This window comes from Ipomoea triloba, chromosome 6, assembly GCF_003576645.1.
Source record: "Ipomoea triloba cultivar NCNSP0323 chromosome 6, ASM357664v1".
Taxonomy (NCBI): Eukaryota; Viridiplantae; Streptophyta; class Magnoliopsida; order Solanales; family Convolvulaceae; genus Ipomoea; species Ipomoea triloba.
In genome coordinates this window covers 10,298,864-10,314,498 of record NC_044921.1, presented here as the reverse complement: position 1 = coordinate 10,314,498, position 15,635 = coordinate 10,298,864, and the positions used below count along the sequence as shown (strand labels likewise).

Here is a 15,635-nt window from a genome sequence, read left to right as displayed (position 1 = left end):
TAAAATTTCAAGATATTTATTATGGTGACGAGTTAACATCATATAACATCTTTTGAGTATAATGATTTTGAGGAATTTAATTCTAAACATTTAAATTGATCATTTATAGCTTTTAACTTTCAAAATGTTACCATCCATGCCTAAGTTAACTATCCAGTCTTCCAACTTTCAAAATTATGGAGACATTATAAAACTAAATCTGGTGGACACAAGAATGGATAACCTTGCACAGAAAAAATGGCATTCAGAGTTTGCTTACTTCAACCTCCATTCTCTGATTTGAACTGCTCTTCTTCTCCTTCTTGTCAACGCGGAACTGCTTTTCTGCCTCGTGCTTACACCCCATCCCGCAGGCTCGCTCTCCTGCATCTCAGCACTGGTGCGTCTACCCTGCACACCTTATTTTAATTTTGAATTTTTTTTTTACAATTATATGCAGATAATGTATACATCTATATATATAAGATTTTGTGTATTAGTTTCTTTGAATCCTTTTGTTACTGCAAGTCTGCAACTTTATTGTAGCAATGGCATTGGTCACACTGCCAAATTTGCCACGAGAAAACAAGCATTTTCTGTTCTGGGATGAATCTTGATTTAATTGGGTTTCAAATCTTCAGGATACTAGTTAAGCATAATAGAAGCATATTCTACTAAAGGGGAATTTGATCGCAACTTTCTTCAAAATTACAAGTGAATTGTATTCCCCACCCCCGCTTCCCGGCCTAAGTATCTGATCTTAAAATTATGATTTTCTTCCTCAACATTTCTAGAATTCTATTATCGGAAAATTCCACTTTTCGTCACTAAGTTAGGGTGACTTTAGAATTCGTCCCTAATTGTTTGTTGGTCGTGTCCATTTTTTGCCCCTAAACTATTATTGATGTTGTACTTTTTGTCCTTGTATTAACATTTTGTGCTCACTTTTCGTCCTTAGGCTATACTAACGTTACAAATTTCGCCCCTAATGTTTTGTTAGTAAAGGGACGAAAAGTGAGCACGAGCAGATGAATTCTACAATTACCATATAACTTAGGGACGAAAAATGCAATTTCCCCTTCTATTATTTGAGAGAACTGTCTTTTTGGTGTTCAATGTACTGATGTAATACATAGGTAAATGAAGTTGCAAACTGCCTATTTTTCCTGTGTCCTCTCCTTGGTTCTTGCCTGGAAAGTCAGAGAAGAGAGTGTAAGTATCTGTTCGGTACACTTGGGAATAACATACTCAACTTTCATGTGTTATTCAGCTATCTCTCAGACACAGCTATTTGATGCAAAAGCACTGCAATCACTCAATGCTGAGAGGGAGGTAATAGAGACTGGAACAGCTGCAGATATAGCACGTGCTATGGTTGAGGAAAATGTGTTGGACTGGACCAAAAAGGACAAAAGAAGGATGCTCCATGTTGTCTATCGTGTTGGGAATTTAGACAAGACAATAAAGTACGAATCTTTTTGCAGAAAGAAGTGTCTTGTTTTTTGTCATCAACTAGTTATAAACTAGCCTCATCTGGAACAGATTCTACACAGAGTGTCTGGGCATGAAGTTGCTGAGGAGACGTGACATTCCAGAGGACAGATATTCAAATGCTTTTCTTGGCTTTGGTCCTGAAGAAACAAATTTTTCTATGGAACTTACATACAGTAAGGGATCAAATAACTAACATAGCAATTTCTTTATTTTATCTTTTATTTTGGAGACTCTGGGAAGTTCGAATCATATACCGATCTTGATTGCTTTCAGACTACGGAATTGACAAGTATGACATTGGAACTGGTTTTGGACATTTTGGTATTGCAGTTGAGGATGTAAGTTGTATAGTATAAAGGAATTGCATTCATGGCTTTTTATTCTTCAAAACTCAGCTCTGATGTCAATTTATAACACATTTGTGCAAGTTAGTTCTGTAGTTGCTACACTGCCTGGGATTATTTGACATTTTTGACTAATATTCATATGGAAAATGGAATCAAGTTCATTAACCATTTTCCAAGGAAACGTTCTTGTATAAGTAGCATAACAATGCATAATATGACAGGGCTTATGTGCGAGACAATCTTTGTATTGTCTTGTCTAGATTGCATGTTAATTCCCTTTATTTCTGGTTACCTGATTTTATATAATTCATATTGATTTCTTTGACCTGCCATTCATAATTTTTCTTTGGCTCTTTAAGCTACTTGAGTTAATTACCTTGACAATCTAATTGTTCCATTAATCATGTATCTTAAAGCCTTAAGCATGAGAAGAAGCTGAAGCTATTTAGGTGATTGTCCTCCTAATAGTGTTTAACGGACTATTGGCTATTGCATTTCTGTGTTTTCTGCATCTTTTTGGAGCTTCCTTTCGAAACAAGGATCTGATTTTCCCTTTGTTATAAATGTTTGCAAAGGAAAGTATGTGCTTTTTATATTCTGTCTTTATATTTGCTTGTAGGTTGCAAGAACAGTTGACCTCGTAAAAGTTAAGGGAGGCAAGGTTACCCAAGAACCGGGTCCTGTCAAAACTGGAAGCCCTGCAATTGCATATGTCGAAGATCCCGATGGCTACCCTATTGAACTTTTGGAGAGGAGTCCTACTCCTGAGCCCCTATGTCAAGTAATGCTCCGTGTAGGGGATCTTGACCGTGCTATTAATTTCTATAAGAAGGTAGCTTCAGTATATGCTAGATGAAAGTGGTCTTGTTAATTTTAAGCTTCATATGTGCTATATTTAATGTCTATTTCTAACACTTGGTCACTTATACGAACTTCTCAAGGCTTTTGGCATGGACCTTCTTCGTAAAAAAGATAAACCTGAAAATAAAGTGAGTTAATAAATCATAACCTCTGCTCTTTAGTTTCTTTTCTGTTTCCCAATCGCTGCTTCTTTTTGTTTTAATTTTTAAATGCTATTTACAGTGTACTATAGCCATCATGGGTTATGGCCCTGAAGACAAAAATGTAGTCGTGGAATTGACATATAACTATGGTGTTAAAGAATACGACAAAGGAAATGGTTATGCTCAGGTATTTGAAATCCTTTTGGAGCAATACATCAATAGCTTGATTCTTACAAGAAATATTGACCGAGTGAAAAGGTTAAAAAGAAGAGCAGAAATATCAATTTTGCCAGAACTTCTTAATGGCTGTGAAATGTGAATACCTTATGGAGCTTGATTAAATACTTTTCAGCGTTATAAGTTGTTATGTCTTTCCAGATTGCAATAGGCACAAATGATGTCTACAAGACTGCAGAAGTAATAAAACTTTGTGGAGGGGAAATTACACTTGAACCTGGACCCTTGCCTGGCATCAATACAAAGATCACAGCTTGTGTTGATCCGGATGGTTGGAAAGCTGTAAGTCAATCTTACCCATGTATCTTAGCACAGATTTTGTTGTATTTATTTAAAATATAATAGTTTTTAAAATCTTGCAAAACAGTCTTGGCTGAGTTTCTCTTTTCCCTTGTTACTAGCTGATACTCATATTAGTTTGAAGATACTCAAAGTACTAGTTGATGAACTTCAATAATTAGTTTGTCTGTTTGTGTTATAACCATTGTTGCAAAAGTCAGTCTAGGCAGCTGCCTAGGCGCCCCTAGGCCGAGGGAATTTTACCCTTAGGCGGACATTAGTCGGCCGGCTAGGCGGCCTAGGTTCCCGAATTAGCCAACTCGGCACCCAACTCAGCCAAGTGTTTTTTTTTTTTTTTTGGTGTATTGTTTTTCTTATTATTATTACTTGGGTGCCTAGGCGCTAGGCACCCCCCGGGTGCCCGAGTCCCGACTAGCGCCTTCTACAACATTGGTTATAAGGACTCCCAGATTCTACAAGGCTTCTGCATTCCAATTACAAATTTTTTGAAGTAAAAGTTATGTTGGAGTTTGAATTGCATAATCAGAATACAAAAGTACCCTAACTCTACAATTGTGTAGAGATTGGTGATAATTCAATATTTTCCCTATGAGCTGGGGGGATAAAGAATGAACCAATTGAAATCAAGAGGGATTCATTAAAATTAAATGTAAGCAAGCTGGTACTTAGATCTGATAAAGTGGGCATTCAGTTCTTCTCTTTCCACCATATCTAGGCCTATTATATATAACCAGAATATGAGCATCAAGTGCTTCGCTTTCACAGTTGGGTGTTTAAGAAATTAGAATTCATTTGACATTAGTTTCATTACTTTCTCCTTTTCATTTATTATACCTTGTCGCTTTCTTCTTGCAGGTATTTGTTGATAATAGTGATTTTCTGAAGGAACTAGAGTGAAAATATACAAGCCCTGTAATAACAGTCAAGTCCTACTCTATTTTTTTAAAGACACCGTTTACAAGAACAGTTTTTCAAAGATCACCAAAGGAAAGCATTGTCATGCCAGTTTTCAATATGTACTTCATCGTTTCTTATTTCTTCTCTTTTAATATTTAATTTTGGTGGCACTATTTCAGAAAAGTTACAGTTGAGTCTTTCTCAATGAGAGATTTCTCACTTTAAACTCAAGTCATCTTCATTTGGCAAGACAACATATGTTGGATCCCATCTACCCACATCTGTTTTTCTCCTTTGTTTCTGCATTCAAACTCAATTATCCTGTCAACAGTTTGTATCCCGAAGTAGGCTCTATGCTCGTGTGCTTCTTCCTCTCGTCCCGGCCATGCTGGTATGTCACTATAGACTCCAGAGACTACACCTGAGAGAACTCATTAAGGCTTAATTGATATGACTGGTAAAGCATCATGGCAGAATTTTTTTTTAAATATAAGCACGTGAATTCTTTCTTACATTTCTTCTTCTTTGTAAATGTTCCTGCCATGTGCTTGCTTTTCATTTTAGCTACCACCTGGTTCACCGCCAAGTCTCAAATTCATATTTCAAAGAAACGATGATGAGATTAACAAAAAGATAAGTTGTAGATAGGCTTTGTTCTTTTTTGCATGCAATAATTTTATTAAGAAATTATATTGTATATATCATGGGAAAGATTTACTATTTACCAATTGATGAAGGTTTCTTTGCATAATAGTTGTTGAAAAACAAAGGGTTATGTCTGTCTATAGGGTTATAGGTGCTTAAATTAACAGTTATTTGTCCGTATATACTATGTTTCTTCATTAGAAACATAGAATTATAGAAATATATTGTAACTTTTAGTATTATATACATTTTATCATTCCTTGATTCTTCATCTTTGCTTCTGCCTAACTGGCGGGTGATTGTTATTCTCCACCTGCCAGGGCTTTGGATCTTTCAAATTCAACAATAGTTTCTGTATATTCAAGAAAATTTATGCTTTACCTGCCAGTTTGAATTTATGTTGAAAGAGACTTGCTTCCAGTGGAGATCACCTGCATATACAGTAATGTTACAGAAAGGTCTTGTCAAAATCATCTCCTGAATGCTCAGGAACATATAGTTCCTTGACTAAAAATTTATAGTACCTTTTCTTGTACATTTTAGTAGTTCTCCCCCTCTAGAGACAAAATTCAGTGTTGCTGTGACATTTGATTCTTTACTAATGTCATTTTGCTCATCTGCCAAAGCAATAGCTTCAGCTCCGGACCCCTTTTGCAGCCTTGTCCTTAGTGTGGCAGCACCTCTCAATGCTGTATACATATATACTTACAGTCAGACATGCTCGTGGAATGGAACCATTCATTTCTTGTTTAATAAATGATGCAAAAAGAAATCTTATAAAAGAGCATCATCCTATGTGTACTTTAGATTGTCCAGAATCATTGTGTAACATATGCTAAGGTTGAAGGAAGAAAAATGAGAGACTTAATGCCATCTGGGGTCCTTTGTGTTGGATTTTCTCTTATAATATATATATTATATATTAAGGCCTTAATTATGTGAGGCAAGTTGATTAAACTTATTAAGTAGTTTGGTTGGACTGAATAACTAGAAGTTGTTAGTCAATTAGATTTTGTGCCTAATATAAAGCTTATATTGATGGTATATAGGTTATACAGTATATAACATATACGGATTATGGTACTCATGCTGCTCAGAATAATCCTAATACACCATCTAAAGTTCTGAATCATGGGACAAAACGTGACAGAATGACCCCAGATGACATTAACTCAAAAATGAGATCCTATTTACTTATTAGTTAGGTAATATTTCAAATTTTGGGCTAATGAGGATTGTGAGGGAGGTTGACTTGATACCTGTAGCAGCTCCAGCAGTGAGTGCCATAATGTCACCATTAGTCCTCGCGTTAATTGCTGAATTAACAACTGATAGGATTTGTTCCTGATCGGCTCCCATATCCTCAGCAATTTCAATGCAATGAGATGCAACCAGAGCTGCTGCGGATGCAATTGCAGTTGATACGTTTGAAGATGGCTTCTGTTGGGTTCCAGATCGCTCGGGAGAGGTTACTAACGAGGTTGCAATAGCTGCTACCGCTGCAGCGACCCCTGCCACCGACACTGCTGCATGCACCTGGGCGTTGTGACTTCTAAGCTCTTGCTTTTTCCTTTGCTTTTGATCTTTCAACCATCTCCCCATTGTCTTGCTCCTCGCGACACTTTTGCAGAGCTGCTGCATAAACAGATATGAAGGTGAGGCTGCTTATAGTGATATTTGTATTGTAAATGTGGTCTTACTGGATAACATGATACCCCCGCTTTCATCAGATGTTGACTGGCAAGGAATTCCGGGTTGAGTGCTTGATGGAGCAAAAGGAATTCCTGCATGGACCAAACAGGTTAGTTTAGTCACGCTTGAAACTTGGTATTTCGTTTCCCAGTAATGATTTTGGTCATTTAACCAAAAAAGAAAACTCTGCTCTTAACTGTTTGTACTAATCAGAGTTGCATCTGATTGCAATGATTATTGGCTATTGCTATGTATGTGTGGTAGCTCTAAATTTTCTATATGATGCTTTTCCTTTTATCACTGCATGCCATTTGGGAATTTGAATAGATTTCCATTTTAAGGACATAATCACATAAAGATGGGTATACAATAATATACAGAACGAAACGGGGAGGAGAAAATAACCTTACTATCGTCACTTTCTCTTGGAGAAATTAGAGGACTATCTGAGTTTGATTGCTGTTGCATTTTCTGTAATACGAATTTAGATGAATGAAATGATGGAAATGGAAGGTTGGTATTCTTTCATAATTATTTTAAAGTTTATACTGCATGAAATCAAGGCGGGAGTCCATAAATACTTACACGTTCCTTTGTCACCATTGTCATTTCAGGCTTTTCAAAGTTGGGTTGCCTAACACCAAATGGTTTGTGAGCATGAGTGGAATCTACTTTGGTATGGGAAAGAGCTTTGGAGAGTTCAGTTGCGGATACACTCCACGCCCTGGCTAGGAACTCCATGGACTCGGTAGGAGTTTCTGGCGGGGGGCATGTGGAGGGCGACCAACTCGCTTCACATTCTTCCCTGATTCCCTCCAGCTTTAGCGACACTGTGACAATCAAGCACACAAGACAGCACCGGTAAGCATGCATAGAACATCAATCACATTCTCTTTCTCGCTTGTGAAAAAAAAAAAACTGACTTATGATGATGATGATGATGAGAAACCTTACTCGTGCTATATTCGTTAAGTTTTGTTTCTTTGAAGCCAAGGTACTGATGGTGAAGGGCAGGTGCAACCTGATATTTAACACTGTCGTGGACAGAAAAAGAGGGAAAAATGGCATTAAGTGGGAGAGTGGAAGTACATTTTTTTTCTGGTAAAGAGGAAAATTAGCAACCACTATCTTAAGGTTTGCACTGGGTACATCCTGCCTTGTAACCCTAGCTGACAAAGGATCACAAACAAGTAAACCAGTTTAAGTTGTCCATAGCTGACCAGTTCAAACCAAGAGAGTTGGGATACAAACTCATGACCTTTTGTTACAAGTTTATATCCTTAGTTATCTTGGCTGGGATCACCCGAGTGGAATTGCATTTTGTATGTATGTATTGCAGTGAGAGGCCCCTCTGCTAAAGTTGAGTAATCTGTGTCTCCAACTTCACTCCCTCTGTTCTTTTCCACTCTCTTTTCGTGTTCTTTATGCATAAAAGAGATTAAAGATGGGTTGAGCGGCAGGCTTAATGATGGCTAAGGCTGCCTTTATCACCATGAAAACTGGGCAAAGTAAAGATTAGGGCCCCCCCAATTCCGAGGTCTAATCAACCAAGCAATACACACAGCTCTTGTAACCTATTAGCTAGCCAAAGGGTGTTTGGTAAATGGTTGATCAACAAAAATTACATGTAATCAACTAAGAAATAAGAATAGACAGTTAATTTATCAAATATTTTTTTTACAACTAATTAATAATATTAGCAGGTCAAATTAACTAACCCAATCAGCTATTAATTATCAGTTAATCGTTATTTGTCCCTCAAAGTGATTTTTATTTCTTAATTTTTGGATACATATGATGAGGAATTGGGAGTAATGATGCAGCTTATCACTCATTTTCAACCTAAACGGCTAAACTCTATCTAAACCCCGTTTTTTGCAACTAATTGTGTTGTGAAATAGTATCCTGACACCTGGGTCTATTGGTCTTTCAAGTGCAGAATTTGTTAATATTTTGCATAGGTAGTGGTGAGAAAATTTTATTTTTGATCCTATGAGTATTGTGTTATTATTAATTGTAGTACACAAGTTTCAAAATTATTAATTTAGTACTGTAATTATTCAATTTTTCTCAATTTCAATCCTTCTGGCCAAATTGCCGGCAAGAACTTGCCAAAAAATTTTAATTGACCAAATTATGTTGTAATTAGAAGGGCAATCTTGTCTTTCCCATTCCGACACAGCCCAAACCTCACCTCATACCCAATTTATTGAGACCCACTTACTTCCTCTGCCACAGCCACCAAATCGGAGCCCTTAGTTGAGCCATTGGAGGAGTCGCAGGAATTGGGACACAAGTCCAAGTGTCCAACGATGAGAAAATTAAGTGGCTCTTACATCAAGTCGAGCCGGCCATCATTACCACCACCAACACTGGCACCATCTCGACTAATTTCTCCATGCTTAGCGTCTCCCTCCATGGCAGTAGCTCCACTCAATTTTTTCACAGCACATTAGCGCTTACGACGGCGGTAACTCAACCTTATGAAGAAAGTTTCTCTCACATGCTGCGCTATCACGACCAACATCGGCTACCGCAACTCTTAATGCCAAGCCAAATTTCATAAACAATATCCAACGTCGTCGTCGCAAGCAGTGACGACAGAGAAAGCACGACGAAGGATTACCTAAGAAAAAGGTACAAAGAAGATTTGTTCAAAGACGAAGGTGTTTCAAGTAATCATCAAAGGATAACCTTCTAGAAATTCCACCTCACCGTCCTACAAGCAATTCAAGGGCGTTGATGCAGCTTCAACCGAGCAAGAAGCTGCAGTCGCAGCCGGAGCATTTCCTAGTATTCTCCGACACACCACCGTCCCAATGCCAGCAAACCACCACGTGGGCGGTTGCTCCGGCACCAAACAACGACGGGGGCAGCACATTCTGGAGACCCTAGTATTGGAGATGAGCGGTTTTCCAGTTTGGGCTAGGTCGAAATAGAAAAGACGACATTTCCCCTTTTGATTACACATAATTTGCTCAACTAAAATTTTTCGACAAGTTCTTGCCAGAAATTTGGCCGGATGGACTGGAATTGAGAAAAATTGAATAGTTATGGTACTAAATTGACAGTTTTAAAACTCGTGAACCAACACCCCAATAGGCATGGGCCAAAAGTGAAATTTTCTAAGGTAGTGTATGTTTGGACAAATTATATTATGGACCATGATTGACATTAAAATGTGGACTACAGATAAATGTTTATTTTTAGTATATTGAATGTTCGTTTTTAATATACTGAATGTTTTTTTATAGTATACCTAAAAATAAACTTTTAGTACACAACTTCTACAACCAACCTTCATTCGAAAGCGCAGATGGTTGTTATTTCCAGCTTTGAATGCTACCTTTACCTGAAAAGTACCTTACTTAATGGATTTAAGGTGCCTCTTTCTTCTTTTGATCCAGTGGCTTTTCGCTCCTCTCCTTATAGTCGAGTGGCTTTCACTCCTTGAGTAGAAACCCTATACGGTATGTGTCCCTTTTGGAAATTATAAGATTATCCAAATTGATTTTTAAATTTGATGAGGTTGGTATCCTATCTCTTTGATTGATATTAGCTAATAGCTTATCAAAACATTCGGATAAAACCTTCATAAAATAAACATTCAATATACTAATAACGAACTTTATGTCAATGGTTTCTTCCAGCTTCAATGACATAATCCATACTCTAATGATTCATAAATTTTGAGCGAAAAATATTTGTCTTTAGAAAGAACAAATTTGGGGGCAAAAGGATAGAGTTTTTTCCACTTTTTGTTCCACGACTATTGGCTTCTATTTTTATTTTTTTTTGCATTTCTTCTCACGGCTTTAAAAACCATGTCACATTTTATTCTACGATTTTTAAAACATTGTCACATTTGGTCTTCCGACATAACTTTCGGTCACCAATGACCAAATTTGTACCTCTATGTTATTGAACATGAGTGTATAATAGTCAAATAACTTATCTTGCAGTACAAAGTTGTTATTTTCTACGTCATGTTTCAACTAAAAAAGTTTCGTCACCGATGATGTAAATTAGATTGAAGAACCAAATGTAATAAGGTTTAAAAGTAATTAGAGACTAAATGCGAAAACTATCAAATAATTGTGGGACAAAAGTGAAAAAAATAATAATAATAAAAAAACCAAAGCATAAATGAACGAAGAGCATAGGAAATAAGATACTAGTTTTGAATATTTTAGCATCCATTCTCACTACTCAAACAACTATCCATATGAGTTTCTGACTCCGAGGCAATCATGAAGTCGGGATTTATCATTTGCTTTAAGTCTAATTTTGTCTTTTAGGTGCGGTTAATGTTGCACTAATCTTTTCCAGGTCCCACGCCAATTGTGGCAGAGGAGCTTGGGGTTTTTTTCTTTTCGTTTATTTTTGTTTTTTTTTAAAAGAAAAAAATTCAACGAAAACATTGAATGAAGAGGGGATTGGATTGGGGGTTTTCATGTGATGCTTTTTTACTTGTCTAATAGCGAAAATTTTACTTGTAGCTGCATTGTCGTATTTGGCAAATTATGCCATGGAGTAACGTCTAATTTGCATTGTGAATAACTTTCAAATTATATACATGTAATTAAAAATTTATGTGTCTTGTAACTACAGACGCATAATATGTTAACTACAAACACATAAAGTGTTGTTAAAATATTATGTGATCACAATTTATTTATAGACACATAATCTGTAAATTGTTAGTACAAAATATGTCAATAGTATACATACTTTTTGAACATGGCCCACAATATAAGATAGACATTGGTCCATGGTATAACAATTGACAAATTATACTATGGATCATGACCCATATTGTAATGTGGACTATAAATAAATGTTCATTTTTAGTATATTAAACTCTCATTTTTAAAGTATTAAACTTTACTTTTTGGGTAATATACCTAAAAGTGAACTTCAGTACACAAAAAATGAATCATCAAAAAATTAAACATTCAATATAATAAAAATTAATCTTTAGTATACTAATAATGAACCTTTTGTCAATAATTTATCTTGTAAGATGGACCATGATTTATGGTATAATGATTGAATTCACCCCATTATATGACTTATATCAATACCCTATTGTAACATAATGATTGTACTTTTGATTTTGTTTTTCTTTAAACAGATTCTTGTAATAAATGCAAAATAATTTCATATGTTGATTTGGATTAATCAATGGGTCGAAAATAAAGGAGAAAAAAAGTACTATGACAATTTCATAAATATTACAAACATCAAATGTACACTAGGCAAAGCTTCATAGTGCATATGCATTCATTGATATGATGAGAACTGTATGTTTGTATTAACAGAACTTAATTACAATTGTGTATGGAAGAGGGGTATATATTATATATACAAGAGAGTCTTCGATAGACTTGGATAGGGAGTTGTAATCTAACTCAAATATATAGAGTCCTAATACTCCCCCTCAAACACAGGGTATGCCAGTAACGTGTAGCTTGTCTCTAAGAAAAGAAAATCTTGATCCAGATGGAGCTTTCGTAAATATGTCAGCAAGTTGATCTATTGTAGAGATGAAATTAACTTGAATGTCTCTTGAAGCAACTTTGCCTCTAACAAAGTAATAATCAATTTTCACATGTTTTGTATGAGCATGAAAGATGGGATTGGAACACATGTAGGTTGCACCAAGATTATCACACCATAATTTGGGAACAGAGATACCTGGGACGTGAAGCTCACGAAGGAGGGAGATAACAAGGGAGCAGGACCCCAAATATCAGTGTACTAGACGACTCAACACGTGGCAGGGGAAAACGTGCAGATTTTCCTAACTGACACGCATTGCACAAACTAGAATTACAACGGACATTATTACTAGACCTACTAACCGAACAAGACTGAAGAATACAACTAAGCACATGAGGACAGGGATGGCCCAAACGACTATGCTAGATAGATGTAGAGGCACGAGTTGTGAGAAACGCAGACGGGGAAGGAACTAGAATAAGCAGTGTGTAAAGCCCACCAGAGCTATTGCTCCGTAGAAGGACTTCCTTGGAGATTGAGTCCTTCACAATAAGGAAAGAAGGGTGAAACTCAAACAATAATTTGTTATCTAAGGCAAATTTTTGAACAGATAATAAAGAGTTAGACAATTTTGGAACAAGAAAGACATTAGACAATTGAAAAGATCTAGATGGGGTGTTTAAGGATGTATGACCAATGTGACTAATATGTAAACCCATACCGTTACCAACACGTAATGTGTCATCACCGTTATACCCGTTGAACGTGGAGAAAGGGGGTAGGTTTGGAGTAGCATGGTTCATTGCCCCTGTGTAAGGAAAACACATATGCGCATTCGAACTAGTCACCGAAGGGGAATCGTGATAAGTTATATTAGCCTGTGGATGTTTCCTCGCGTATTGGTAACAATTAAGAGCAATGTGTCCTAAAGTGCCACAAATTTGACATTTAGGAGGCCAATTACTTCCTCGATTTCCACAGCCATCGCTACCACGAGACCACCCAGAAAAATTACCTCCGTCGAACTGCTGTTGATTCGGACTCCTAGAAAAAAACGCCAATACTAGACTGCTGCCACTGGCTGGAAAAGCGACAACCATGCGCGCCACGCGACTGCCTCTCTACATAGCGAAGACAGCCTGCGAGGAACCTCCATAATTGCCGCCTGCGATGAACTCTTCCACGCCTAGAAGATCAGCGAGGTCCTGCAGCACGACCGGTCGTCCATGAACATTGAGGGACGCCGTCAACACCCTGAATTCTGACCTTAAGCCCCTGAAGACATACATGTTCTGTTCTTTAAGACTAACATACCGGCATGCTAGTACCAGGTCCTCAACGGTAATTATCGCACGTCCGATGTATCCTGCAACCGACGAATCACCCTGCCGCAGCCCTTGTAGTTGCCCTAGCAGATTAAGAGCGCAAGAGTCTGAGGAAGACGCAAGGGACTGTTCTACTGCCTCCCATACGACCGAAGAGATAGCAACATTAGAGACGGTCCGATTATAGGAATTGACAGATCTGTCGGCCATAGGAAAGAAACCCTAGCTAACTGATACCATATGAAAACTGTATGTTTGTATTAACATAACTTAATTACAATTGTGTATGGAAGATTGGTATATATACAAAAGAGTCTTAGATAGACTGGGATGGAGAGTTGTAATCTAACTCAAATACATCGAGTCCTAATAGATATATATGGATCATATAAAAATTGGCACTTCCATGTACAAGTGTACTTAAGATCTACAACTATAAATGTACATCACGTGAAATTTCAAGTGCATTTAATGACATGTAAAGTGTACCCATGTAAGTTGCATTTGTACATAAAATAGAATGTACTTGGTAACGTTGCAGAGTGCACTTAAATTTTGAAATAATTACAAAATTATCACTGCATTTTTTTCTTGCTTCATAGTTAGTTTGATATTTACAAATCGACAATTAAGATGAATTCTTATTTTTTTCTTTGGACACCAATTCTTCTTTTTTGCTTGTGTGTGTGTGTGTTTGTGTGTATAGACTATAGAAACTGAATTTTTATAAATTATTTTAAATCTTTTTCAATAACTAACATTTTAAGGTTAGAGAAATATATTGGATACTGAGGCAACTCTAGTTAGCTATGAATAATTCAAGTTAATTAATTTTAGGAATAACGTTCAAATTGGCCATTGAGCGAAACGTGAAAGTCCAATTTGGCCACTGAACGAAAAAAAAAAAGTGCAATTAGACTACTCAACACTCCAAATGTATGCAATTTCACCTGATAGCAGGTTCACACCAATCAAGCAGGTTGCATGCTGATGTGGACGATGATTTGGCATTTTAAAAAAATTCTTTTTCATTTTTTTAAAAAAATTTTGAAAACCATTTTCTAGCATAAAATATGTTGCAATTTATATTCAAATTTGTTTTGAAAGATATATATTCAGTTTATAATTTTATATAATAATTAAGATGTTAATAAATAGAATGAAACAAGATTCCCTTCGCAGTGCACTACTTTGGAGCTAAATTAAGCAAAAGGTGGATCAAACACTACTTTGGTGCTAAAACCTCTCTTCACAGTGCACGTCCTACCATACCACTATAATTTGTAAAAAAAATCTACTGTAGTACCTAGTTCTTTTGTAGTACCTACCATACCACACCCTTCAAATATTTTTCAGCGAACCAAACGGGCTATAAGAAATTGAAATTGCAAATTGATGAAGCTACGAACTGGTAAACTTCAATATGATGAAACCCCAAAGCAACAACGAAACAAATAGGGATTTTAGGCATGATTTGAGAATTTCATAGTTGATTTGGAGATTTCTGATTGAAGTTTTTTTTTTTTTTTTTTTTGAAAGAATGATTGAAGCATAGTTTGCCTAATTTGCCTAGTACAGTAGTACATGGTAGAAGTGCAGCAGATTTTATGCAGGAAAAGGGTTTAAAAAAAAAAAGAAATGAAAAGAAAATTTAAAAATAAATGTTAAGTCATTTTTCATGTCAACATGCAACCTGCTAGATGGGGTGTTAACTTGCTACCAGGTTAAATTGCATACATTTTGAGCGTTGAGTGGCTTAATTTCACTTTTTTTTCGTTCAATGGTCAAATTGCACTTTCACGTTTCGTTCAGTGACTAATTTGGACATTATTCCTTAATTTTATTCGCCCTTTGTTGGTTAGGTCATAAGGGAAGTTTATTCAGTACACATTTAAATAGTGAGTGTAGATTTTTTTATAAATTAAAGAAATATATTAGATACTGTTACACCATGCGAGTAAAGTTGCTAGTGTATGTACATGATAAAAGCTGATTGTTTACAACGGTGGCTAGAGTCCAATGAGTTAATTAATTTTAAAAAAAAAATTATCACTAGTGAATTAAAATCTCACGTGCAGTGCGGCCCAAATCAAGGCAGATACTCCGTATAAGACTTTACTTATGGGATATCATGTAGCAAGATTCACTTTGTGAACACTGTCTAAAAGGATATTCATATTATTTTTTTTTTTTGGATGTACTCAGAATTTTTA

At 36.3% G+C, this 15,635-nt stretch overlaps 2 protein-coding genes across 8 annotated transcripts; one reads left to right on the top strand and one right to left on the bottom strand.

Moving 5' to 3' along the window:
• Positions 1-215: 215 nt before the first annotated feature.
• On the top strand, positions 216-7,976 carry LOC116022646 (putative lactoylglutathione lyase). Of its 2 annotated transcripts, XR_004099253.1 has the most exons (13): positions 216-379; positions 1,250-1,445; positions 1,522-1,646; positions 1,747-1,811; positions 2,440-2,652; positions 2,762-2,809; positions 2,904-3,011; positions 3,203-3,343; positions 4,217-4,649; positions 6,239-6,558; positions 6,634-6,704; positions 7,210-7,456; positions 7,569-7,976. XR_004099253.1 is itself a non-coding variant. In XM_031263432.1 (9 exons), the coding sequence occupies exons 1-9, from the start codon at positions 238-240 to the stop codon at positions 4,256-4,258; spliced, it is 1,080 nt and encodes a 359-aa protein (XP_031119292.1). In that variant the 5' UTR covers positions 216-237; the 3' UTR covers positions 4,259-5,309. The 2 variants fall into 2 exon arrangements, 1 of the variants encoding a protein (XP_031119292.1); XM_031263432.1 differs by lacking the exons at positions 6,239-6,558; positions 6,634-6,704; positions 7,210-7,456; positions 7,569-7,976 and having other exon boundaries at positions 4,217-5,309.
• LOC116022645 (VAN3-binding protein) lies at positions 4,278-7,655 on the bottom strand. 6 transcript variants are annotated; one of them, XM_031263431.1, is made up of 9 exons: positions 7,550-7,655; positions 7,181-7,425; positions 7,001-7,066; positions 6,604-6,687; positions 6,163-6,538; positions 5,428-5,592; positions 5,285-5,334; positions 4,772-4,829; positions 4,278-4,679 (listed from the first exon to the last, which is right to left on the bottom strand). In XM_031263431.1, coding segments are annotated over exons 1-9 (1,239 nt in total). In that variant the 5' UTR covers positions 7,551-7,655; the 3' UTR covers positions 4,278-4,485. The 6 variants fall into 6 exon arrangements, with proteins under 6 accessions (XP_031119291.1, XP_031119285.1, XP_031119287.1 ...); XM_031263425.1 differs by lacking the exon at positions 7,550-7,655 and having other exon boundaries at positions 7,181-7,503; XM_031263427.1 differs by lacking the exon at positions 7,550-7,655 and having other exon boundaries at positions 4,278-4,673; positions 7,181-7,503.
• Positions 7,977-15,635: the final 7,659 nt, after the last annotated feature.

Bases quoted from the DNA above. Each gene is read 5' to 3' on its own strand.
- LOC116022645 (XM_031263425.1), bottom strand. From the start codon at position 7,468: ATGCATGCTTACCGGTGCTGTCTTGTGTGCTTGATTGTCACAGTGTCG. The intron at 7,067-7,180 runs GTAAGTATTTAT...TTCGTATTACAG, and splicing joins CAATGGTGACAAAGGAACGT to AAAATGCAACAGCAATCAAA. The intron at 5,335-5,427 runs GTACTATAAATT...CTGTATATGCAG, and splicing joins ACTAAAATGTACAAGAAAAG to GTGATCTCCACTGGAAGCAA.
- LOC116022646 (XM_031263432.1), top strand. From the start codon at position 238: ATGGCATTCAGAGTTTGCTTACTTCAACCTCCATTCTCTGATTTGAAC. The intron at 380-1,249 runs GTGCGTCTACCC...TGTGTTATTCAG, and splicing joins TCTCCTGCATCTCAGCACTG to CTATCTCTCAGACACAGCTA. The intron at 1,446-1,521 runs GTACGAATCTTT...CATCTGGAACAG, and splicing joins AATTTAGACAAGACAATAAA to ATTCTACACAGAGTGTCTGG.